At 43.6% G+C, this 27,813-nt stretch overlaps 2 protein-coding genes across 2 annotated transcripts; both read right to left on the reverse strand.

Annotated features, from left to right (window-relative positions):
* Positions 1–787: 787 nt before the first annotated feature.
* On the reverse strand, positions 788–1,779 carry LOC127337002 (uncharacterized). Its single transcript, XM_051363866.2, has 3 exons — positions 1,515–1,779; positions 1,343–1,430; positions 788–1,239 (listed from the first exon to the last, which is right to left on the reverse strand). The coding sequence occupies exons 1-3, from the start codon at positions 1,613–1,615 to the stop codon at positions 820–822; spliced, it is 609 nt and encodes a 202-aa protein (XP_051219826.1). The 5' UTR covers positions 1,616–1,779; the 3' UTR covers positions 788–819.
* Positions 1,780–6,458: 4,679 nt separating this feature from the next.
* On the reverse strand, positions 6,459–9,354 carry LOC127337000 (very-long-chain 3-oxoacyl-CoA reductase 1). Its single transcript, XM_051363865.2, is given in 3 exon segments — positions 6,459–6,973; positions 8,648–8,838; positions 8,840–9,354. Coding segments are annotated over 3 exon segments (957 nt in total). The 5' UTR covers positions 9,278–9,354; the 3' UTR covers positions 6,459–6,645.
* Positions 9,355–27,813: the final 18,459 nt, after the last annotated feature.

Consider the following 27,813-nt stretch of genomic DNA (forward strand, 5'->3'; position numbering starts at 1 on the left):
GGAGGCGGGGGAGCGGTGGTGCTCATTAGCGCCGGCACGCAAAGCTAGGCGCGACGAGACGCTCCGCTGCGCCTCTGCGGGAACTGCATCGTCGCTGCGCGCCAATAACTTCCGTCGCGAGGTAGGTGACGGTTAGGTTAAACTTCAATGTGCCGCTGCCGCGTCGGTCCCACCACTTCTCGTCTCGCTTTTTGTTGTGTCCAGCGTGTCCGAAGCGTCCCCTACGTAGCGGAGACGACGCCGGACACCGTATTGGGCCGCGCCGGATAAAAATTAGGCTTTGAAGCACGCAGCTGAGAATGTTTATTTTATCCGACGCGCCACAAATCCCTTTAGAAGAGGTTTTGGGTAACTCTAAACCCCCTGAAAATCACGGCAGTGTCCAGCGATCCGCATTGTCCTGCTCCGTCATGTCCCCAACAGGGAATCTTGCAGCGCGAGTTAGAGGAGGGAGACATGCCGCCCTTTGACTGTGGCGGCAGGTGGCACATTGGCGTGCTGCCACGACACATAGCCGTCTCTGCCCCGGCCAACGTGTCGGTAGGACTTGTACCTCAGTCAGCATTTGCTAGTAGCCTTATAGCAACTTGATCCTGTCTTTTGATTCATTACTCAACGTTTAGAAGTGAAGAACTGCCTACTGATTCATCAACCATTATCTATGCCATGTCAAAATATGATTCCGTGGAAGCCACCTTCTGATGCTCATATACAAGAGAAATAATCAACAAGTATCGTAATATTAAAGGTCGCCAGAAGGCAAGCAATTAGTGTCAAAAACCAAGTTAGAGAAGGATTAAGGATTTGATGATACATAAATCATGGTGAATCGTCGGGCAGTCTATATCGAGGCGCTGGTGCTCCTATCAGGAACGGCGTGCGTAGCATAGCTCTCTGGCTGAAGAATTCCCTTGTGTGCCCGTCCCAGGACGTCTCGCAGAAGAAGTCCCTCTGGTGCCCCTCTTTTCCACACACGAATTCGGAATCATCAGGGTGTAGAATCTTGGATTCTTCCGGACACATTGCGCAGCTGCTACTTGAGGGCTTCTCCAAGATATCGCATGTTTGGACGATTAGGCGGTGGGAGCTGTTGTCGTAGCATAGCTCGGCGAAGAAGGTGCGCTCGTCATCCCCGTGGCGAGCCAAGAAGTTGAGGTGGTACCAGAGATCTCTCCTAAAGCCAACGCACGCAGCCTTCATGTCCGCGGTGGGCTGAAAAGGAATTCGGAACTCGGCACCCTGCACATAATATCGGTCGATCGATGGCAAACATGGATTACTAGGCGGGCGGCAACACATGGATGCTAAGAGGAGGAGTTGTGGATGGATCAGTAGTTGGTACCGGGTGGTCGGAGTTGTAGTGTTTGAGGGCCTCGTAGGCGAGATCACGGATCCAGTGAGCGCCGCCAGATACTATGTCATCTAAGGAACTAACGAACAAACAAATTACACAAAACAAGGGATTACTAGTAGATTCAGCACAAAAGATTCCAAGGATGGAGGTGGTTACGTACTCTATATTGTAGGCTGTACTACGTAATTCGTCCATGAGTTGTCCAACGCGATGAATACGCTGTCGTGGGCTGCAGGCAGGGGAAGAGAACCAGGATCCCATCGAGACAGATCGCTCAAGCGATGCGATACGATCCTCTCCCAATCGATGAGATCGGATCTATATAGGCCAGACGAGAGCTAGAGAGGAGAGGCCGGAATCCTAGCCCTCTTCGGTTACACAGTACAGCCGCCGCGCCCGAAGAGGAGACTGTCAGCTGAATCTAGGAGATTTCAAGACCCTACGGAATTTGAGGCAGAGGATAGGGAGAAATCGCCCGGATGTGTAGGGCGGGGCGCGCCTAGGATTATCTGACGAAGGGTGCGTGCTCAATTTTTTTTCTAAAGGTACTAGCATAAGTGCCCGTACGTTGCAACGGGTGAAAGAAAAACATGACACACTAACCGCATGAGTAGGACTAAGAACCGTGCACCACTCAGATCTATTTCCTCTATTTACTTTTTGCGTGTGTTCTTTTTATTTCAATAAAGAACAACACATTACAAGCTAAAATGATAATTATAAATCGTCACAGTATTCTCACGATTTGCATAATGCAAAAAGGCTATGGAAGCAAATAATACCTGGCAAATTTGACCTAATTTATGGCAAATTTAACACGAGTCAATGCAACCACAATGGAGAAAACCAAATAACTATGGAATAAGGCTAGCTATGCAACCACAATAAAAAAAAACTATGCCTATAGAAAATCGATTTCGTACATAAAGCATGAAAACATTCTCTTTAGTAAACATATAGATAGAATAGATAGATTAGGCCAGAAAATGTGAGGCAACCGGCCCTATTCTTGGACAACAATTCTGGTGTTTTTTTGCTTACTGGTTTTTTCCTAGCATCCAAACCTGATATTTTTCCATGTTCTTAACGCAAAAACACTTGCAAAATGATTAATTCCACATGCACGTAGGTAGGTGCATATTTTAGACCATAAGTAGGGCAGCACCTAAACTGTTATTGGAATTAGATACCAGAGAATTACCTGACCATGGTGCGTGTTGTGGTCGTGTTCCCAAAAAAAACGTACGCATCTACCTGCAGTTCCTCCACCAAATGCAAGAAGGCCATTCAGATGAACTCACAATCCTGCCTGTACTAAAATAGCTCACAATCCAATCTGTAAAAAAATAGTTGGCATATCCACACAAAAAAATTGAACTTGCATCTGCACTACAACTTTCAATACCGTATTAAAAATGAACTGTCTCTAAATCTTGTCCAATGACAGGGAAATTAAAGACTCTGTTTTCCCATTTTTTTTCTCAGCCAAAAACATGCGTCGAGTCACTCAGGAGAGAATTGTCAATTTCCTCTCATAAATTCAGATAAGTTTACAGTACCATATATGCTACTGTCGATTTCTTTCACTGGGCCAGGCGTCCTTGTTCCCTCGCGGTAACCTGGCCATGGAGGAGAGGATCTGGTTCATACACTCTTCCAAGGACGGCGAGCATGCGGAGGATGCTCATTGAATCGAATAGAGCGGCGACGACGGCCAAAACCCTCGCGACGGGGGCGAAGGAGGCTATGTGAATGCTCTTGCTGATGTACTCCTCCGCATCCTCCCTGGTCATGGCGGTAGGGGCGCTCCCTCTCCTCTCTCTCCCAGCGCTACATGCTCCGCCGCCGGCAGCCCCTATATTCAGCTTCCTCTGCCCCTGCTCGCCACCGGCGCAGTCTCAACAAGCCACCGGCCGGAACTGCCATCAGATCGCGCGTGACGATACGAGGAGGTTGAGTAGGCGCGCCGCGCGCCCCTGTGCAGCTCGAGGCCTCCAGCAGCGGCGTGGTTGCTGACTCGCCACGGACATGGATCATAGCAGGCAAACACTTAACCTCAACTCAAAGTTCTGAAATCAAAACATCAAAGAAGCACTCCCATCAGACAGGGAACTTTGGGCGCTCGGTGGCAGCACACAGTCTGGCTGAGTCGTTTGTGTCTCTCCTCTCCGCGTGGGGGTCACCATCGCCAAGGTTGGCCATCCAACACGTTCCGTCGATAACACGCGCCTTCTGCTGCCAGAAGCGGAGCGCCGTCGAAGGAGGCATCGAGCATGATGGAGAAGGCTCTGAGGCCAGGCCGGCGAGGGTGATGATCTCGGTGTTGCGGTCGCCGCTCGATTGGATCTTCTCCGTTCAGGTACATGGACAGCGTTTACTCGATCGATCGGCTCCGAGTGAGAGAACTCTCCTTACGTACGGATACTCGGATAGTGGAGGCTTCATAGTCATCAAGAGGCTAAACATGTTACCGTCCTTCTCTTCCTCCGTCTTGTCCTTCTCTTCCTCTGCTTGGCACTTGTCCCGCTCTGGGGTTATGATAGGGGCAGGTGCCGAGTCGGCACCAGCACCGACGCCGGAAGCTACATAAGCGAACAACTTGGCAGCGGCTAGAGGCTCGGCTACGTCCTCCCCGTACACATCCTTGAACATCATCTGCAGCCTGACCTCCTGCACCTCGGTGCCAATGAGTCAAGGTCTCGTAGACGTCGTCCTTGACTCCTTCTTTGGGCTCGAGATCCTGGCTACTCGGCTAGGTTGGTTATCCAGTATTCCGGTACACCGCCACGAACTTTGTTTCAATCCTATCCCGACGAAAAAAAACCCTAATAGAAGTCGATCGATTCGCTACTCGCCAGCAATCTGTTATAGTTGGAGCGTATATAATGACACGACCTGCACGGGCTGCCATGGGCTACGAGACTCTTTTTTGGAAAAGAGATCGGCTACGCGAGCGGACAAAACACCAACGGATGGACAGGGAAGAAGGCGTAAACAATATTGGACGAAAGCGCAAATTGGCGGACCAAACAACGGAAACGTTAGCTCCTTTATTATTAGGTATAGATTACTTATGAAAGCATTTACACTCGATCTCTGCATAGTTAAGATGCACACAGTCGTTTAAAGATTCTAAAAATTTTAAAGTACTAAAAAAGACACATATCAGATTTGAGCAAATGTAAAACGCGTAAGGTGAAAGCGGAGACCCGATCGTAGATTATACTACCACCCATGTAAGAAAAAAGTATCCATCGCCGTATCCTCCAACCGTGTACAGACCTCCGTAAACAGGTCGCGGTTCTCCACCTTCTGCAGTGCAGACCATGAACGGAGAGTAGCGGTGTCTCTGTAGATAACCTGCAAGCGAGAATAATTCTTGTCATTAAAAAATTTGTCAGTTCTACACAACCATAGCGACCATATAATGGCAAGCGCCCCCACCATAATAAACGTTCTAAATCTGTGATCGATACCATAAAGCCAATTAACAAAGATATTGGCAACACTAGTCGGAGGATACAGATCAGAAGTTACTTGCATGCATGACCATATAGACCTGGCAAAGCGGCATTGGAAGAACAACGTTGTGTTGAAAAAAAAACACACTGCGTACTCCCATGCCAATTGTGTTCCATAAGATTATCTTTGGTTAGGATTACTCCTCGATGCAAATACCACGCAAAAATCTTAATTTTGAGTGGTATTTTCATCTTCCAAATCTTCTTGTTTTTATCAACTGGTATTTTCGGTTGGATAATGGCATTGTACAAAGAACTTACAGAGAATTTCCCATTGGGATGTAAGCTCCAACGAAATTCATCATGACCCTCAGACAACTGAATGGATTCCAAACGTAATAGTAAGGCATTCCATGCGCGAAGTCTCGGACCGATTAAATCCCGTCTAAACGTCACAGTCGGGGATGAGGTTGCCATTACTAATGCAATGGTATCACTTTTGTGACGAACAATGCTATATAACGCGTGATATTGTTCAGAGAGAGGCCTATTACCTAGCCAAGTATCCTTCCAGAACCTTATCTGCGATCCACCTTAATATTAAAAATACCATATCTGAAGAAGAATTTCTTCGTTGCCATTAGACCAGCCAAAAAATGCGAGTCTTTCGGTTTCCAAAGGATCTGGGATAACGCTTTGGTGCCTATGTACTTTCTTCTAACCATGGTCTGCCATACGTCATCTTCGGTTAGTAGCTTATAAAGTCACTTACCTAGTAAGGCTGAGTTCTTGACTTCGAGATCGTAAACTCCTAGCCCACCCATATCCTTGGGTCGGCATACGACAGACCACTTGACCAGTCGATATTTCTTTTTCTCACTATCCCTTTGCCAAAAGAATCTCGATCTATAATAATCGAGTTTGTGTAATGCACCTTTTTCTAGAATGAAGAAGGATATCATATACAACACCATATTGGTGAGAACTGCATTAATGAGAACTAATCTTCCTCCTAGGGATAGCATTTTACCTTTGCAACTACTAAGTCTTTTCTGAAGTCTTTCCTCGATTAATTTCCACTCAGCCATCGTTAATCTCAGATAATAAATCGGGATACCCAAATAGTTGATAGGAAACTGGCCTTGCCCACAACCAAACAGTTCCGAATACTCGGCAACTGATTCATGAGCGTCGTCAAAACAAAACAATTCACTTTTATAAAAGTTTATTTTGAGTCCCGATAAATGCTCAAAAGCTACCAAGATTAGCTTTAGATTTCGATCTTTATCGAGACCATGTTCCATAAATAAAATTGTATCATCAGCGTATTGAAGAATCGATAAACCCCATCAACTAGATATGAGATCACTCCTTCAATTTGACCATCAGATTTAGCACGTTCAATCAAGATAGCAAGCATATCCGCCACAATGTTGAATAAAAGTGGCGATAGAGGATCGCCTTGGCGTAAACATTTTCGTGTCTGCAAAAAATGTCTCGTATCATCATTGACACGAATCACTACACTTCCTCCATACACAAAATTATTAATCAACGCTCTCCACTCTAATAAAAAATCTTTCATTCTAATTGTTTAATTGAGAAAAGATCAATTAACTTTATCATAAACTTTCTCGAAATCAAGCTCTATGTTATCATTTGTTACACAACCAAGCTGTCCATGGCGCGCGATCTCCTTCCCATTGCCTTATGCATCTACAATTCAATCTTTGTTGCTCGATGCCACACTTATACATATCGATATATGCAGATTCGACCAATCCCCAGGCCACTCGATCCACCCTCCAAAGCACGCATGCCGGTCAGCTCTCACGTGAGCTTCCGGATGATGGCCCTGTGCTTAAGATGCTGCCGGAGCCTGTACCAGTCGTGTACGGCGTCTGGCACCATGCCGGCGAGGAACCACTGCAGCTGCTGGGACGCGTCGGGCACGCAGATCGCGCCGCCGTGGCCGATCCACCTGGCCGCATCACGGGCGTACGCCTCGGCTGTCGCCACGAACGCCGGGAAGGTCAGCGTCGCCTTCACCGCCGGCGACAGCATGCCGGTGTGCACGTAGAACGGGACCTGGCACTGCACGTCGATCCCTTTGCTCTTGTACTCCACGTCCAGGCATCGGGACAGGTGAGCCACGTACCTGCATTCGCATAGCGAGCTCGGTCTATGAATATTAGAGATTATTTTGTTTTGGAGTAGAAATGCTGAGCATAAAACGAGTGGACAATGTGCACGCATCACGTGCTACATTACTAAAATAATTAGGGACTGTCAAACTACTAGGTAATTAACATCTACTAGTGTTGACACACTTTTGGGAAGAGTTCAGTCAGGTTTGTTGCATGCCACCGCCTTCGTCGACGTATCTCTCGTTCACCATTTCCATTTGAGACCAACTGCAAATAATAATTGTTTGATGTTTTTGGGGAAAATTAACATTTGAATAAGCTATGAATGAATTATTATTAGCTTATATAACCCCAAATTAATCATGATGTATGCTTCAAAATATATAGCCCATCAATTATTAAAAAATTATGTTGTATTAACTACTCCCTCCATACATGTTTACTGGAGTAATATGCATTTCAAGAAAAAACTTTAACCCTTATGGTCAACAAAATATGAGATACACGCCACAAAAATTATACCATTAAAGACTCTTGAATATGAATCCAATAGTTTTTTTTTGGCATATATCTCATATTTTGTTGACAAGTCAATGGCCAAAGCTTTTCTCGAAGTACGAAATACCCTAATAAACATGTACGAAGTTAGAACATGAAATTGTTTCGACCGAGAAAAAATACTTAAGCTAAATAAGGTCATTCAAGACATCATTAATAATTATATATAGTATAGTATTAGAAAAAGAAGAGGTCTAGTTTAATTTTAGATAGAGCTTGGTGGATTCCATGACCATTAGATTTGCATCTATATTTGTGCTCATGTGGGTTACAACTAAGTTTTTTCCGGATTCAAAAGGGTTACATATGAGGAAAAGTGTCTATGACCGTTTAATTTACCTCGTGAGTTGTGTTGATATTGAGTTGCAAGTGGGTTACAACTGGTTGAGAACAACTACTCGCTCCGATCAATAATAAGCGTCGGGATCAACTCCGACACTTATTATGGATCAGAGGGAGCAAGTTTTTTTTTTTTGAAATAAGGATCAGAGGGAGCAAGTTTTTCTTTCTTGAAATAAGGATCGGAGGGAGCAAGTTAATTCTTAGTCGTTGGTCAGAAACTAGTTAATATAGTTACTGTGATCAGGTCAATTATTGGACTATATATATGCTCTGTCCGCTCCATGTTTTGGTCGTCTAAAGTACCCAAAAACACGAATTTGGTAGACACTACTCCCTCCGTCCACAAATAAGTGTACGTGCGGGGTTTTCAAGATACATTATGAAGTGAAGTAAAAAATGCATTGGGAAGATGCATCTCCTCTCTTTAATTAGTTCACCTCCAATGAGTTAAGTGTTTGTAAAAAAACAAGGAGAACATATGCTCAATATTATTGGGTTTGATTTCCGTGCGATGAGAGAGAAGCAATTAAAATGCATTAAAAATATAGAAGTACACTCTTTTATGGACAAAGTTTAGGGGCTAGATGTCCACTTATTTGTGGACGGAGGGAGTATATCTTTAAGCGATTATGCTCTGCTTTTCCCAACACCTCCTGCACCACAGGTGTCACAGCAACATAATGGACGCCATGGCGCGGTTGTCAAGTATTTTATAGCTAGACCAAAATCAATAAAAGGTGAGTGGATCCAGAAATGAATTTTCACGTATGCATATAGGCACCCACCGTTTCGTGGCGCTGTAGACGGTGTAGAGCAGGAACGACGGGACGGCGACGGTAGACCCGGACCCGACGTTGACGATGGCGCCCCTCCCTCGCTGCAGCATCCCGGGAAGCACGGCGGCGGTCACCTCCGTGAGCCCCGTCACGTTCACCCGTATCATCCTCGCCAGCCGCTCCATGTCCGCCTCGTGCACCGTACATCGCTCCCGGCCTCGCCACGGCGGCGTTGTTCACCAGTACGCCGACGTCCAGCCCCTCCACGGCCTCCCTGAGCTCCTGTATCGACTGGTCGCCGGCGGCCGTGCCCACGAGGGAGAGGTCGAACACAACGGTCTTGGTCTGGATGCTGGGGTGGGTTCGGGCGATGCTTTCGGAGACGGATTGTAAGTTGGCGGCGTCGAGGTCAAGGAGGACGAGGCTGATGCCCCGGCTCGCGAGCTCCATGGCCGTGGCTTTCCCGAACCCCGTGGTTGGGCCGGTGATCACCGCCCATGTGCCGTAGCGGCGGCGGAGGTCGATGGGTCGGCGGAGGCAGAGGGCGAGGTGAGCGAGGAGGGGGATGCAGGCGGCCGATAAGTACAGCGCGCCGAGAGCGGCCAGGGAGATGAACCAGACCGGAACTGCCGCAGGCATGTTGCAGCTAGGTCCGGAATCCTGAGTTGATTTGTTGCTGTACTGTGTGTACGTTTGCACTGCTTGTTCCTGGCTATATATACATGCAGAAATATAGGCCGGGCCAGCCGTTGAGGCCAGAATTGAGAAGTAGCGTGTATTGGTAGGGCATCTGAGGATTGGTACATCTAAGAGCATATCTAACAGGATCCTTAAAACTCGCTTACCTCGTAAAATTTCGGCGGGATAGGGGGTGAGCGCAGTTTGAGCCGTCTAGCAGGCCCCGTAGTCGGGCCGGCCCGTATTGGCGCAATACGGGGTCCAGCAAAACCACACCGCCGCCCCCTACAAATACAGGGCGAAGGTGCGAGTGGGGGTCAAACCCCTCACTCGCAACCCTAGCTTCGCCGTGCACCGCCGCCTCCCCGCTATGCTCCGGCGAGCAATTCGCACGCGCAGGCCGCCGCATTACCCCCGCCGCTCGCCATGTCCGCGCGCCGCAGCAGTTCCGCGTCGCCCGCGAGCGGATCGAAGCGATCCCGCTCGCCGGACACGCTCGAGGAGGCGTGGCGGCACCAGTGCAAGCTGTCCGCCGCCGGGAGTCGGCGCGCGGCGTGCAGGTACGGTGGCGCCCTGTACGTGCCGCCGAAGCTCCGCGAGTTCGCGCCGGGAGGGCTCTGGTATAGGGCGGATCCGCCGCTCAAGCCGATGAGCGGCCCCATCTTCAAGAAATGGTGCGCCGATTGGGAGATGAACCGCCGGTCGAAGGCGGCGTGGGAGGCGAGCACCAACGGCGGAGGAGCGCCGCCAGCCGGCGAGGAGGCGGAGGAGGGGGAAAACCCCCTCTTCTTGCAGGCGCTGGAAGCGTCCCTCAAGGACGATGCCGACAAAAAGAGGGCGGAGGAAGAAGAGAAGGCGGTGTCCATCGCCGCCGTGAAGGAGATGGAGGCGCGGGAGGTGGAGGAGAAGGCGACCATCGTCATCCTCGACGACCAGATAGGTTCGTAGAAGTCGCGATCCATTAGGATCGCGCAATTCTGTATGATCCGTATGTATGATCAACTATGAACTATGATGAACTATTGAACAAATTTCCCGGGGTTTTCAAATTTCAAATATACGGGGTGAAAATACGGGGTCTGCTAGACGGAAGGGTGCTTGCGTGACCATTTTTTGATACAGGACCCTCTACTCGCGTTTTACGGGGCAGAAAAGTAGGGAGCCTGTTAGACATGCTCTAACGATATGCCGCCCCCTCGGTGTATACTAATGTGGTCGAGTTACAATCGTATAAGGCGATATGTCTGCCTAAGTAACCTTCCAAACATAAAACAACCTAAATTAGCGGAAATTCAATTCGGCTCCCGGGTGCGTATGCTCCCTCTACCAACAAAACATATTTCGAAGTGTGGAAAAAATTTTGACAAAAATTTCTACATGTACATCTCTATAATGTATGTGTATGCGTCATGTTTTATGAAAAAATAATATTTTTTGTGTCCTATGTAAAAAAGAGAAAACTTATCCTGCGAAAAACATTGTTTTCAGCACTGAATTTTGTCTTTTTTACACACGTCACATGATAAGTTCATTTTTTATGAAACGACTTTGTGAGCGCGTAGCACGTGAAGATGAACGTGCGAATTTTTTGTTTCAATTTTTTTGAAATGCTCCCATGTTCCAAAACACCACTCTACTAAATTAGAGGGATTAGACTAGATACTACACAAGTTTTTTTTTGTGACGTGAGATACTATACAATTAAGTTGGTTAACCAAGAATATGTACAACACGTTGCATCGACATGCCTCAAACACCGGCAATGGAAGATGTTTTGTGAATATATCAACCACTTGATCTTTGGAGGAGATAATAAACTTGATTTGTAGTTGTTTCTGACCCATTATTTCTCTAATAAAATGGAAATCAACCTCAATATGTTTGGTACTAGGCTGAAACACCGGATTGGATGATCAGTACGTAGATCAAATATTATCACACCATAATATGGGTATCTGGCAGTGGCAGTGAGAGAGCCCTAGTATGTTGACCACTGTTTTTATTCAAACTCACTACTAGACCGTGACATAATGGCTTGCTTTTGAGCAGTCCATGCGATCAATTTAGCATCATAAAAGATGGCATAGCTACCCCCAATTGATCACCGGTTATCAAATATTTCAGCCCAATCAGCATTAGAGAAGGTGGAAATAAGTGTAATAGGTGTGAGATGTAAAGTCAAACAATGAGAGGCCGTAAAGTTGACAAACCAAAGAATACACTTAAAAACTGTCCAATGAGGATCTCCGGGGCCATGTGTGAGAGTAAGATACTGAAAGCCTCCAACTATAAAACGGTAACACATGGAATCATTAGCAGAGAGTAGTGCTTCTCTCCGTAGTAGAACACTTGTCAACAACAATCATAGGAGTGGAAGGAGTACATTTTGCATGGGAGCACTCTGAAAAAGATCAATGACATACTTTTTCTGGGTAACAATAAGGCTAGAAGACTAATGTGACAAGATCCTTGACAGCAGCAACTCCAGAGTGCATCTCTCGAAACAATATAACAGTACGTGAAGCGAAGGAGCTGATAACTATGATATCATCAATATAAATCAGAAGGAACATGGTAAGATCATACATATAGAAAATGAGTAGTGGTGTAGCTAGTAGATGTTTGAAAACCAAGTGAATCAAGAACATAATTGAGTTGCCACGCTCGAGGAGCATGTTTAAGACGATAAATAGCCTTCGGAAGGTGACGCGGGTGTAGCGGACGAGTAGGATCCTCAAAACCTTGACATATCATCCAGGTGACTGTGCCATCTAATCGTTGTTTCAACGGTCGTATGCCACTGATACGTCTCAAACGTATCTATAATTTTTTATGTTCCATGCTAGTTATATGACAATACTCACATGTTTTATATATACTTTACATCATTTTGATGCATTTTCCGGCGCTAACCTATTAACAAGATGCTGAAGCGCCAGTTCCTGTTTTCTGCTGTTTTTGGTTTTAGAAATCCTACACAGGAAATATTCTTGGAATTGGACGAAACAAAAGCCCACGGTCTTATTTTCCACGGAGCCTTCCAGAACACCGAAGAGGAGACGAAGAGGGGCCACGAGGCGGCCACCCCACAAGGCGGCCCGGTGGGGCCCCTGTCCGCGCCGGCCTATGGGGTGGGCCCCTCGGGCGCCCCCCGACTCTGCCCCTTCGCCTATTTATTCCCTCCGTCGCGAAAACCCTATCACCGAGAGCCACGATACGAGAAAAGTTACTGAGACGCCGCCGCCGACAATCCCATCTCGGGGGATTCTGAAGATCGCCTCCGGCACCCTGCCGGAGAGGGGAATCATCATCGGAGGGCTCTACATCACCATGCCCGCCTCCGGACTGATGCGTGAGTAGTTCATCCTTGGACTATGGGTCCATAGAAGTAGCTAGATGGTTGTCTTCTCCTCTTGTGCTATCATGTTTAGATCTTGTGAGCTGCCTATCATGATCAAGATCATCTATTTGTAATTCTATGATGTCTACGCCCCCCTCCTTTCCTGTAGACAGTGTTGGACCTCCAAGAGCAGAGGTTTGTAGGACAGCAGCAAGTTTTCCCTTAAGTGGATCACCCAAGGTTTATCGAACTCAGGGAGGAAGAGGTCAAAGATATCCCTCTCATGCAACCCTGCTACCACAAAGCAAGAAGTCTCTTGTGTCCCCAACACACCTAATAGGTGCACTAGTTCGGCGAAGAGATAGTGAAATACAGGTGGTATGAATAAGTATGAGCAGTAGCAACGGTGCCAGAAAATAGCTTGCTGGCGTGTAGTTGATGGTGGTAGTATTGCAGCAGTAGTAACGCAGTAAAACAGTAAACAAGCAGCGATAGCAGTATTTAGGAACAAGGCCTAGGGATTACACTTTCACTAGTGGACACTCTCAACATTGATCACATAACAGAATAGATAAATGCATACTCTACACTCTTGTTGGATGATGAACACATTGCGTAGGATTACACGAACCCTCAATGCCGGAGTTAACAAGCTCCACAATTCAATGTTCATATTTAAGTAACCTTATAGTGTAAGATAGATCAATACAACTAAACCAAGTACTAACATAGCATGCACACTGTCACCTTCATGCATATGTAGGAGGAATAGATCACATCAATACTATCATAGCAATAGTTAACTTCACAATCTACAAGAGATCATGATCATAGCATAAACCAAGTACTAACACGGATGCACACACTGTCACCATTACATCGTGCTGGAGGAATAAAACTACTTTAATAACATCACTAGAGTAGCACATAGAATAGTAGTGATACAAAACTCATATGAATCTCAATCATGTAAAGCAGCTCATGAGATTATTGTATTGAGGTACATGGGAGAGAGATTAACCACATAGCTACAGCGGAGCCCTCAGCCTCGGGGGTGGATTACTCCCTCCTCATCATGGAGGCAGCGATGGCGGTGAAGATGGCGGTGGAGATGGCTCTGGGGGCAATTCCCCGTCCCGGCAGGGTGCCGAAACAGAGTTCTGTCCCCCGAATTGGAGTTTCGCGATGGCGGCGGCGCCCCTGGAGTCTTTCTGGAGTTTCGTCAATTGGTACTGCGTTTTTAGGTCGAAAGGGGTTTTATAGGCGAAGAGGCGGCGCAGGAGGGCTGACAGGGTGGCCTCACCCTAGGCCGGCGCGGCCAGACCCTGGCCCGCGTGGCCCTATGGTGTGGGGCCCCCTGGCTCCTCTCCGACTCTTCTTCGGTGTTCTGGAGCCTTCCGGGAAAAATAGGAGGTTTGGCGTTGATTTCGTCCAATTCTGAGAATATTGCCCGAACAGCCTTTCTGGAACCAAAAACAGCAGAAAACAGCAACTGGCCTTTCGGCATCTCGTCAATAGGTTAGTTCCGGAAAACGCATAATAATGACATAAAGTGTGAACAAAACATGTCGGTATTGTCATAAAACAAGCATGGAACATCAGAAATTATAGATACGTTGGAGACGTATCAGCATCCCCAAGCTTAGTTCTGCTCGTCCCGAGCAGGTAAAACGATAATACAGATAATTTCTGGAGTGACATGCCATCATAAACTTGATCATATTGTAAACATATGTAATGAATGCAGCAATCCAAGACAATGGTAATGACATGAGTAAACAACTGAATCATAAAGCAAAGACTTTTCATGAATAGTACTTCGAGACAAGCATCAATAAGTCTTGCATAAAAGTTAACTCATAAAGCAATAATTCAAAGTAAAGGCATTGAAGCAACACAATGGAAGATTAAGTTTCAGCGGTTGCTTTCAACTTGTAACATGTATATCTCATGGATAGTTGTCAATGCAAAGCAATATAACAAATGCAATAAGCAAGTATGTAAGAATCAATGCACAGTTCACACAAGTGTTTGCTTCTTGAGGTGGAGAGAAATAGGTGAACTGACTCAACAATGAAAGTAAAAGAATGGTCCTCCATAGAGGAAAAGCATCGATTGCTATATTTGTGCTAGAGCTTTGATTTTGAAAACATGAAACAATTTTGTCAACGGTAGTAATAAAGCATATGTATCATGTAAATTATATCTTACAAGTTGCAAGCCTCATGCATAGTATACTAATAGTGCCCGCACCTTGTCCTAATTAGCTTGGACTACCGGATCATCACAATGCACATGTTTTAACCAAGTGTCACAAAGGGGTACCTCTATGCCGCCTGTACAAAGGTCTAAGGAGAAAGCTCGCATTGGATTTCTCGCTATTGATTATTCTCAACTTAGACATCCATACCGGGACAACATAGACAACAGATAATGGACTCCTCTTTTATGCATAAGCATGTAACAACAATTAATAATTTTCTCATATGAGATTGAGGATATATGTCCAAAACTGAAACTTCCACCATGGATCATGGCTTTAGTTAGCGGCCCAATGTTCTTCTCTAACAATATGCATGCTTAACCATAAGGTGGTAGATCTCTCTTACTTCAGACAAGACGAACATGCATAGCAACTCACATGAAATTCAGCAAAGAATAATTGATGGCGTCCCCAGTGAACATGGTTATCGCACAACAAGCAACTTAATAAGAGATAAAGTGCATAAGTACATATTCAATACCACAATAGTTTTTAAGGCTATTTTGTCCCATGAGCTATATATTGCAAAGGTGAATGATGGAATTTTAAAGGTAGCACTCAAGCAATTTACTTTGGAATGGCGGAGAAATACCATGTAGTAGGTAGGTATGGTGGACACAAATGGCATAGTGGTTGGCTCAAGTATTTTGGATGCATGAGAAGTAATCCCTCTCGATACAAGGTTTAGGCTAGCAAGGCTATTTGAAACAAACACAAGGATGAACGGTGCAGCAAAACTCACATAAAAGACATATTGTAAACATTATAAGACTCTACACCGTCTTCCTTGTTGTTCAAAACTCAATACTAGATATTATCTAGACCTTAGAGAAACCAAATATGCAAACCAAATTTTAGCATGCTCTATGTATTTCTTCATTAATGGGTGCAAAGTATATGATGCAAGAACTTAAACATGAGCACAACAATTGCCAAGTATCACATTACCCAAGACATTTTAGCAATTACTACATGTAGCATTTTCCAATTCCAACCATATAACAATTTAACGAAGAAGAAACTTCGCCATGAATACTATGAATAGAAACTAAGGACATACTTGTCCATATGCAACAGCGGAGCGTGTCTCTCTCCCACACAAGTATTTATTCAAACAAAAACAAAAACAAGAAACATACAGACGCTCCAAGAAAAGCACATAAGATGTGATGGAATAAAAATATAGTTTCAAGAGAAGGAACCTGATAATTTGTCGATGAAGAAGGGGATGCCTTGGGCATCCCCAAGCTTAGACGCTTGAGTCTTCTTGATATATGCAGGGGTGAACCACCGGGGCATCCCCAAGCTTAGAGCTTTCACTCTTCTTGATCATAGTATATCATCCTCCTCTCTTGACCCTTGAAAACTTCCTTCACACCAAACTTCTCATAAACTTCATTAGAGGGGTTAGTACATAATCAAAAACTCACATGTTCAGAGGTGACACAATCATTCTTAACGCTTCTGGACATTGCTCAAAGCTACTGGAAGGTAATGGAACAAAGAAATCCACCCAACACAGCGAAAGAAGCAATGCGAAATAAAAGGCAGAATCTGTCAAAACAGAACAGTCCGTAAAGACGAATTTTTAATAAATACTTCCGTTGCTCAGATCAGAAAACTCAAAACTAATGAAAGTTGCGTACATATCTGAGGAACACGCATGTAAATTGGCATATTTTTCTGATTTTTCTACAGAGAAAACAGCCCAGATTCGTGACAAATAGAAATCTGTTTCTGCGCAGAAATCCAAATCTAGTATCAACCTTCGATTAGAGGCTTCACTTGGCACAACAAAACACAAAACTAAGATAAGGAGAGGTTGCTACAGTAGTAAACAACTTCCAAGACACAAATATAAAACAAGGTACTGTAGCAAAATAACACATGGGTTATCTCCCAAGAAGTTCTTTCTTTATAGCCATTAAGATGGGCTCAGCAGTTTTGGTGATGCACCCGCAAGAAATAGTATTTGAAGCAAAAGAGAGCTTCAAGAGGCAAATTCAAAACACATTTAAGCCTAACATGCTTCCTATGCAGAGGAATCTTGTACACAAATGAATTCATGAAGAACAAAGTGACAAGCATAAGAGGATAAAACACGAGTAACTTCAAGATTCTCAACATAAAGAGGGGAAACTTAATATTATTAAGATGCATACAACCATATTTCCCTCTCTCATAATAACTTTCAGTAGCATCATTGATGAAATCCACAATATACCCATCACTTAAAACATTCTTATCATGGTTCATATGCATAGAAGTATCATTAATTTTGGCATAAGAAGAGTTCTTCTCATTAATAGTAATTGGAGCAGGATTATTATCAAGAATTTGAACATGGTAAACAAGTTGCATATTAAGGGAATCGTTTTTGGTAACCCAATCATGACTATGACAAGTTTCATAAGGGTAGTTATAACCTATATCATAGCATTCTTTATAATAATCATCAAAGATAGGAGGCACAGTGTCATCATAAGAAATAGAATAGTTATCTTTCACAGTCGGTTTATCTATGACCATACCATCGTTATTATTAGAAAGAGATGTATCAAACACATAATGATCAGTAGCAAAAGGATTTTCAAACACCTCTTCCCCAAGCTTAGAGCTTTCTATATCATTATGGGAGGAAGCATAGATAGCACTGACACTATGGCAATTATTATCATCATCATTTTCAGAATTAGTTTCCCAGAGATTTGCAATATCAAAAGTAGTGTGCTCATTCAAATCATGATCTCTAGTGTATGTAAAGGGCATAGGAAGATCATCATATTTAGATTCATTATCACAATAATCATTAGGAGCAACATACTTACGGTTACTTAGCGTTATCTCATTCACGCGGGGATACGCCGTTACCTCTTTCTTTTTATTCTCCTTCTTCTTCCTCTTCTTTTTCTTCGTTCCCTTCTTCTTTTTCTTCTTCTTCTCTTCCTTCTCCTCATTTCCTTCTTTAGGAGGAAGAGGCTTGAAGGGTGGCTTGTCCGCATAACCTGATTTACTTTTAGGAACAATAGAAGAAACTTGGGAGGATTCCTCCTTTTCATTAATTAGTTCAAAACACATGGCGGTCCTATCATATTTTGGCGAGGTGTCGTCTTCTAAAATATTTTGTATGTAAGTATTTGTATGGCTATTATCAATGCAATAAGAAAAACACCCATGCAGGACATCATCAATATCAAGATCACTCATATGTAACAAAGAGATTTTTCTCGACAGTTCTTCACACCCCAAGAATAGAGTAAGTTCATCATGCTGATTAGGAGTAATTTCATCATCACAATACAAATTTGCAGCACTCATTGGGTTCAAATTATCATTGGAGGAGCATTGAAAATTAAAATGACCCACTTCATGGCAAACTTCACAAATAAAAGGATAGAGGGCACAAACTTTTTTACCAAGATCATCTAGAGCCCTAAACCACTTTCTAGTTTTTTCATTCTTAGGAGTTTGAGCATGCTTATTGCAATAATTAACAACAATTTCATTCTTCATGCGAGCCTCTTTAAAAGGTTCATGATACTTATCAAAATTCTTTTTAGGCAATTCAAAATGAGAAGTAAAGGCTTTATAAAGATTTGCAGCAATTTGAGAGTCAAGACCATAAGTAGCACTCATATCTCGAAATTTATCGGTATCCATAAAATCTTCAATGCATTCATAATCATAATTTATACCTGACTCTTTACCTTTATCGTTCTCCCATCCTTCAGCGTTGTCCTCAATCCGATCAAGAAGATCCCACCTAGCTTCAACCTCCTTGCTTGTGAAAGATCCCTCTGAACACGCGTCCAGATAGTCCTTGTGTTGTCCTGAAAGCCTCGCATAAAAATTATTAACAATAACATTATGGGGAGCTCATGAATGGGACATTTGAGCATTAGTGATTTCAATCTCCCCCACGCTTGAGAAATACTCTCTCCATCACGAGGATAAAAGTTATAAATATAATTCCTATCAATATGCACTTCATGAGGAGGATAAAATTTAGAATAAAAGAGAGATGCAATTTCCTCCCAACCAAGAGAATGACTATTCTCCAACAATTTATACCAATGCGCCGCTTTACCAGACAGCGAAACAGAGAATAGCTTCTTCCTCACTTCATCCATAGAGATACCTGCACACTTGAATAACCCGCATAATTCATGCAAAAACAGTAAATGATCTCTAGGATGGACAGTTCCATCCCCTTTATAGTGGTTATCCATAACACGTTCAATAATTTTAATAGGTATTTTATACGGAATACTTTCAGTAGGTGCATTTAAAATATCACAAGCATCATTAGAGTTATTGCATATGGGAGATAAAGTATTATCAGAGCAAATTTTCTCCCCTAAAGATGGGAAGCTAAAAATGATCACAAAAACTAGCTTCCCCAAGCTTAGACTTCTCCATAGCATTAGCAGTAATTGCATTCATACTAATAACATCGCTACTAGCATGCAAATAAGGTTCCATAGGTTTTTTAATTTTTGCATCAAACAATTCTAAATCAGGAAAAAGATTAAAAAGCTCTCCAATTTTTTTGTTGTTTTCCATTATGCCTAACTAGTGTAAACAAGAAACAAAAAGTTGCAATTGCAGGATCTAAAGGAAATAGCTTCGAGTACTTACGACGCCGGAAAATAGCTTAGTAGCCGAGATCCGGAGTGTGAGTACCTTTTACCTTTCCTCCCCGGCAACGGCGCCAGAAAATAGCTTGATGTCTACGGCCCCCTCCTTTCCTGTAGACAGTGTTGGGCCTCCAAGAGCAGAGGTTTGTAGGACAGCAGCAAGTTTTCCCTTAAGTGGATCACCCAAGGTTTATCGAACTCAGGGAGGAAGAGGTCAAAGATATCCCTCTCATGCAACCCTGCAACCACAAAGCAAGAAGTCTCTTGTGTCCCCAACACACCTAATAGGTGCACTAGTTCGGCGAAGAGATAGTGAAATACAGGTGGTATGAATAAGTATGAGCAGTAGCAACGGTGCCAGAAAATAGCTTGCTGGCGTGTAGTTGATGGTGGTAGTATTGCAGCAGTAGTAACGCAGTAAAACAGTAAACAAGCAGCGATAGCAGTATTTAGGAACAAGGCCTAGGGATTACACTTTCACTAGTGGACACTCTCAACATTGATCACATAACAGAATAGATAAATGCATACTCTACACTCTTGTTGGATGATGAACACATTGCGTAGGATTACACGAACCCTCAATGCCGGAGTTAACAAGCTCCACAATTCAATGTTCATATTTAAGTAACCTTATAGTGTAAGATAGATCAATACAACTAAACCAAGTACTAACATAGCATGCACACTGTCACCTTCATGCATATGTAGGAGGAATAGATCACATCAATACTATCATAGCAATAGTTAACTTCACAATCTACAAGAGATCATGATCATAGCATAAACCAAGTACTAACACGGATGCACACACTGTCACCATTACATCGTGCAGGAGGAATAAAACTACTTTAATAACATCACTAGAGTAGCACATAGAATAGTAGTGATACAAAACTCATATGAATCTCAATCATGTAAAGCAGCTCATGAGATTATTGTATTGAGGTACATGGGAGAGAGATTAACCACATAGCTACAGCGGAGCCCTCAGCCTCGGGGGTGGATTACTCCCTCCTCATCATGGAGGCAGCGATGGCGGTGAAGATGGCGGTGGAGATGGCTCCGGGGGCAATTCCCCGTCCCGGCAGGGTGCCGAAACAGAGTTCTGTCCCCCGAATTGGAGTTTCGCGATGGCGGCGGCGCCCCTGGAGTCTTTCTGGAGTTTCGTCAATTGGTACTGCGTTTTTAGGTCGAAAGGGGTTTTATAGGCGAAGAGGCGGCGCAGGAGGGCTGACAGGGTGGCCTCACCCTAGGCCGGCGCGGCCAGACCCTGGCCCGCGCGGCCCTATGGTGTGGGGCCCCCCTGGCTCCTCTCCGACTCTTCTTCGGTGTTCTGGAGCCTTCCGGGAAAAATAGGAGGTTTGGCGTTGATTTCGTCCAATTCCGAGAATATTGCCCGAACAGCCTTTCTGGAACCAAAAACAGCAGAAAACAGCAACTGGCCTTTCGGCATCTCGTCAATAGGTTAGTTCCGGAAAACGCATAATAATGACATAAAGTGTGAACAAAACATGTCGGTATTGTCATAAAACAAGCATGGAACATCAGAAATTATAGATACGTTGGAGACGTATCATTCTACATGTTGTGTTTGTTGGGATCCGATGAATATGGAATACTATGTCAAGTTTATTATCGATCTATCATATATGTGTTGTTTATGTTCTTGCATGCTCTCCGTTGCTAGTAGAGACTCTAGCCAAGTTGATACTTGTGACTCCAATAGGGAGTATTTATGCTCGATAGTGGGTTCATGCCTCCATTGAATCTGGGACAGTGACAGAAAGTTCTAAGATTATGAACGTGTTGTTGCCACTAGGGATAAAACATCAATGCTTTGTCTAAGGATATTTGTATTGATTACATTACGCACGGTACTTAATGCAATTGTCTGTTGTTTGCAACTTAATACTGGAAGGGGTGCGGATGCTAACCCGAAGGTGGACTTTTTAGGCATAGATGCATGCTGGATAGCGGTCTATGTTCTTTGTCGTAATGCCCTAAGTAAATCTCATAGTAGTCATCATGATATGTATGTGCATTGTTATGCCCTCTCTATTTGTCAATTACCAAACTGTAATTTGTTCACCCAACATGCTACTTATCTTATTGGAGAGACACCACTAGTGAACTGTGGACCCCGGTCCATTCTTTTACATCTGAAATACAACCTACTGCAATCATTGTTCTCTGCAAACAAACATCATTCTCCACACTATACGTTTAATCCTTTGTTTACAGCAAGCCGGTGAGATTGACAACCTGACTGTTAAGTTGGGGCAAAGTATTTTGATTGTATTGTGCAGGTTCCACGTTGGCGCCGGAATCCCTGGTGTTGCGCCGCACTACACTCCTTCACCAACAACCTTCACGTGGCCTTCATCTCCTACTGGTTCGATAACCTTGGTTTCTTACTGAGAGAAAACTTGCTGCTGTACGCATCACACCTTCCTGTTGGGGTTCCCAACGGACGTGTGTTTTACCGTCACAAGCAGCCACACTGAAGACATGTCACGACACGGTTGGGATGCGCTGGAGGTGTAGCCTAGGTAGGGTAGGCCAGTGGCACATCTGAAGATGGCAGCGTATGCAGGCAACAAAAAAAGGTCGAGGCGGCGAGATGAGATGGGTTTCCCTATGATGGGCCAAAGATACCACCAGGTTGAAACCAATGTGGTCATCGCAGTGTCAAATGCCGTGGTGAAGGCGGCTCGAGGAAGGAGGCAGGCGCTAAGTTGACCGAATCTAACTTAGCATTGTTCAGCATGTCAGGCGAGGCATGTAGAGGAGCGGCATGATCATGATCGACGTCATGCTCGGGCGAGTAGTTCCAGATGAGCATCTCTTCCTTTTCGTGCACCTTGTTTAGGAAAAAGCAAGGGGGTATTCTCCTATCATCAAATTGGCAAAAATGAGGCGTGAAATGATTAGTATGATCAGATGATGTCTTACGTAATTGAGAGAGGAATCCGCCTTCACAAAAAATGACACCCCCAAAAATATATAATTTATTAGTGGGAACATGTAATTATTTGTAGCAGCCATGGAGGAAACTATATTGGAGGAACATACATTTTGGAACGAAAATCCAGCTATTTGTTATTATAGGTTCACAAATGAGGCCAACACCCACAACCAAGGACACGGAAAATGTGTAATCTAGAGATTCACCAAGAACACGTTCCAAAACATATTAAGGAGTCTATTAATAAGAAAGCATGCCGTGAAAAAAAAGAATCATTACCTTAAAAATTAAACAGAAACGAGGCATGTGCTAAAAGACTGAGTCTGATTTCAAGAATATGTCTATGTTCTGGTTCGGCAGTGCCATTCTGTTGGTTTTTATGAGGACATGAAACTAGATGAGAGACACCTAGACTACTATTTGTTTTCGTTAATTTTGATATACTTGGCTCCCCAATTGGTCCGCACAAGGATGATTTTGTGACCACGAAGACACTCAACCTGACGTTTGTTTTAAAATACATCCAACATCTCGATTTTGAGCTTAAGAAGATATAACCATGTAAATTGACTATAACATCAATAAAACTGACATAGTAAGTGTGTTCACTAACGGAGGTTTGGGCATGACTCCATACATCCGAATAAATTATTTCAAGAGGCTATAAAGTCACACGACTAGAAAGGGAAAACATGCAACTGGTGACTTTTTCTTGTTGGAAAGCATCACAAATTACATATTTGATACATTGGACGAATGAAGGTGGCGATGATGCAATATATGCCGAACTATTTGTCTAGATGGGTGCCCTAGGTGACAATACCACTTATCACGCGACACTTCTATTTCCCTTAAGATATGTTTGAAGGGAGACTCATCAAGCCGGAAGCAACCAGCATGATACCTCCTACTAAGCAGAATTTCCATCATTTCCTAGTCCTTAACAAGGTATATTTTGGTGAAAGTCAATATAACCTACGAAAAGATAGGAGACTACGAGTGACAGAATGAGCATGTAAAGAATCCTAAGATGCAATGATTTTGATGGAGTAGGAAGGGTGGAATGGCTAATGTAATAATGAATATGCATACCATTCCCATTGGTCGCATGAACTTGATCATTGTCGTTGTACGTGAGCTTGTCGAGGTCGTTAGTGAGGTGGTCGGTGGCGTCAGTTTCCATGTACCATCCGAAGTCAATGTTGTAGTAGCTCGTTTGGACGTGTGTAGTAACTGCGACCTGGCGATCGATGCAATGACCGTCATTGTTGACATCAAGGTAGTCGGTATTGAACCGCTTGAAGCACCCTAACGCAATATGATCGACCTTGTCACATATTTGACATATGGGCTAGTTTCCTCCATCAGCAGGGTGTCCTATGTTTGCCACGATCATCAAGGTCATCGCCCTAGAGAGGCCTTTTGCTGTAAGGATTCCTTCAGAATCATCATGGCACTAGTTGCACATTTTGATTTAGAGTTGCATCAAATGGATGTAAAGATGGTATTTCTAAACGGGGATTTAGAAGAAAATGTCGTCACCGTCGGATTTGATCCGACGGCCACGGTTGAGCGGCGCAAGGCGGTAGCAGGCTACGGGCCTCTGGCGGGTCGTGGGCCGTCAGCCAGCAGGCCAAGAGCTGACGCGCCGAGCGGCGCGCAAGGTTTTCTCGCTCGCGTGGGCTGTGGGCCGCGCAGTGAGTTTTGGCCCTAAACAGTCTGCACAGTTTTTACAGTTTTTTGTGTTTATTATTATTTACAGAGGCATTTAGGCAGTTTTGGGTCATTTGTTTGGCCAAATTTTGTCTAGTTTTTTCTGAATAAATAGGACCAACAAAATATTTGTTCAGAAATTAAAAAGTAAAGCATATGCCTCTGAAAAGTTCAAAGTTTAAAGTTTAAATTCACAGTTTCCGCTGCATATAGTAAAAGAAGCATTTTTTGTCTAGTTTCTTTTTCCTGAGCAAATTAAACCAATGAGATATTTGTTTTTGGAAATTAAAAAGTAACAGAGATGCTTCTGAAAAATTTAAAGTTTAAAGTATGACTTCAAAGTTTCTACTGCAAATAGTTAAAGATGCATTTTAATGCAAAAGTGATAATCAAAATTTTAAAGAGATGATTAAAGTGATTATTGTGACAATTATGGTTGTGTTATTTTTTGACCAACGTTATTAATGACATGATCATGATTTTTTGCAATAAGAGGTGCATCTATCTCTATTTCTGCCCAACGGTGATATAGATATAATTGCACAAACAGTTGTATGATCTAATTTTGACCAACGTTGGATTATTGCATGCAATTGTTGTTATGATCTCATTTCATTGTGGTTTAAAGGAGGGTACTGCTTGATGAGCTGCATCAAGGATGTTCCAACCCTCAGAGGTGACAACTACACTGAATGGAAAAAAGAAGGTCGATTTGTGCTAAGGTGGACTGGGTTCCCACAGCCGGTCAGACCAAAAGATCTAGTCAGAAATGACAAGAAAGATGATGCTGCATGGCAGTATAAAAATTGGCTAAGTGCCATTTATAAAGAATACAATTGAGAACGCTATTGTGGGCTCAATTGCAGAGTGTGCTTCCGTAGGGGAGTATCTTGAAAGAATAAAGAGCCAGTTCACTGGTTCTTCAAAGATATGTGCGACCCAGCTGCTGAAGCAACTGGTGACAGAAAAGTACACATGGATAGAGAGGACATGGCAAGTGTGCCATATGGTGTAATAGTGTAATAATGCTTATGTGGGGTTGTTTTACTCCATGATGAGTTTTATTTGTTGTCCTTGCGTGAAAAAATATTGTCTGTGTGTAAAGTGAATAAGAAAATATCCGCGTCGAAAAAAAAAGAACAAAAGAAAAGAAAAAGAACTGATGAATCATCGAAATTATGGCACTGTCGCTTAGGCCATATTTCGAGGGGGAGAATAGAAAGACTCGTTAAAAATGATATTCTTCCTCCATTAGAATTCTCAGACATAGAACAGTGCATCGATTGCATTAAAGGAAAAATTGTAAAGCAAATTAAAAAGGGTGCAAATCGATGCACATCAACACTAGAAATAATTCGCACCGAGATATGTGGATCATTTCCCGTGAAAAGTGTGGATGGCTATGATTCGTTCATAACATTCACGAATGATTACTCCCGATATGGTTATATTTATCCAATAAAAGAAAGAACAGTAGCGTTGGATAAATTCAAAATATTCAAAGCTGAAGTTGAAAATCAGCATGATAAAAGCATAAAGATAGTCAGGTCTGATCGTGGAGGGGAGTACTACGGTCGACATACTCCATATGGCCAAGTCCCTGGACCTTTTGCAAAGTTTCTACAGGAGACTGGAATAGTCGCCCAGTACTCGATGCCGGGCGAACCTCAGCAGAATGGGGTAGCTGAAAGGCGCAACCGTACCCTTATGGATATGGTGCGCAGTATGATGAGCTATTCCACCCTACCATTGAGATTGTGGATTGAGGCGTTAAAAACCGCTATTCACATTCTAAACAGAGTACCAAGCAAATCGGTGCCCAAAACGCCGTATGAGCTATGGACAGGGAGATTGCCTTCTCTAAACCACCTGAAAGTGTGGGGGAGCCCTGCTGAGGCCAAAGTATTCAATCCAAATATCGCAAAGTTAGATACCAAAACAGTCAGTTGCCATTTTATTGGCTATCCTGAAAAGTCATAAGGTTATCGTTTCTACTGTCCAGACAAATATACAAAGTTTGTGGAAACGAGACATGCTGTCTTCTTAGAAGACGAAATGATGAGGGGGAGCATGGTAGCTCGGAAAATTGACCTTGAGGAGAAGAGGGTGCATGCACCTAATCCGATGACTCAGGAGCCATTTTTTGCGCTACCATGTGCACCTGCACCGACGGTCCCTGCGATTGTGGTGCAAGCGCCTGTTGTGACTCCACCCATGACAACGATGAGTGAAAATTCGGAACCTGTCCGTCAGGAGCCGAATGAACCATTTGTTGAGCATGAAAGGGAGCAACAACAGCCACCTCCAGAAGCTGAGCCACAAGTTGAGGAACAGAATGCTCAAGAGAATGTGGCCCCTAGAAGGTCTACAAGAGCTAGAAAATCAGCCATTTCGACAGATTACAAAGTTTACAACACAGAAAGAGTTCATATGGAAGGTGATCCCACTTCATATGAAGAAGCCATGAGAAGCCCAGATTCATCAAAGTGGGTAGAGGCCATGGAAGACGAAATGAGATCGATGAGTGCCAACCATGTTTGGGACTTAGAGAATATTCCTAAAGGAGCCAAAACAGTAGGCTGCAAATGGGTCTACAAAATAAAATATGACTCCAATGGGAATGTTGAAAAGTATAAAGCACGACTTGTGGCAAAAGGATTTACACAAAGAGAAGGGATAGATTACAATGAGACTTTTTCTCCGGTCTCATGTAAGGATTCCTTCAGAATCATCATGGCACTAGTTGCACATTTTGATTTAGAGTTGCATCAAATGGATGTAAAGATGGTATTTCTAAACGGGGATTTAGAAGAAAATGTCTACATGAAACAACCCAAGGGTTTTATCATGGAAGGCAAGGAAGAAATGGGATGCCGCCTAAAGAAATCCATTTATGGATTAAAGCAAGCCTCCAGACAGTGGTATCTAAAGTTTAATGAAACAATTAAGAGATTTGGATTTAAAGAAAATATTGAGGAAAATTGCGTTTATGCAAAGTTTAAAAGTGGGAAATATATTTTCCTAATCTTGTATGTGGATGATATTCTGCTTGCCAGCAGTGATGTTAGTCTACTGTAAGAGACAAAGAAGTTCTTGTCCTCAAATTTTGATATGAAAGATCTTGGTGAAGCGTCATATGTTTTGGGCATAGAAATTCACCGAGATAGAAACAATGAAGTATTAGGACTATCGCAAAAGGCTTATTTAGAAAAGATTCTAAGTAAGTATAATATGCATAAGTGCAGTGCCACACCTGCCCCTATAGTCAAGGGCGACAGTTTTGGGAAACATCAAAGTCCCCAAAATCAATACGAGCTCGATCAAATGAAAGCGGTTCCATATGCTTCGGCCATTGGAAGCCTACAGTATGCACAAGTGTGCACTCGCCCCGACTTAGCATTTATCACCGGAGTACTCGGTAGATATCAAGAAAATCCAGGTTTTGAACACTGGAAAATGGCAAATAAGGCATTGCGTTATGTGAAAGGCACAAAGAGTTACATGCTAACATACAGAAGATCTGATTCCCTAGAAATAAGAGGGTATTCAGATGCAGATTTTGCGGGGGATAAAGAT

The sequence above is a fragment of the Lolium perenne genome, chromosome 2 (assembly GCF_019359855.2).
Source record: "Lolium perenne isolate Kyuss_39 chromosome 2, Kyuss_2.0, whole genome shotgun sequence".
NCBI lineage: Eukaryota > Viridiplantae > Streptophyta > Magnoliopsida > Poales > Poaceae > Lolium > Lolium perenne.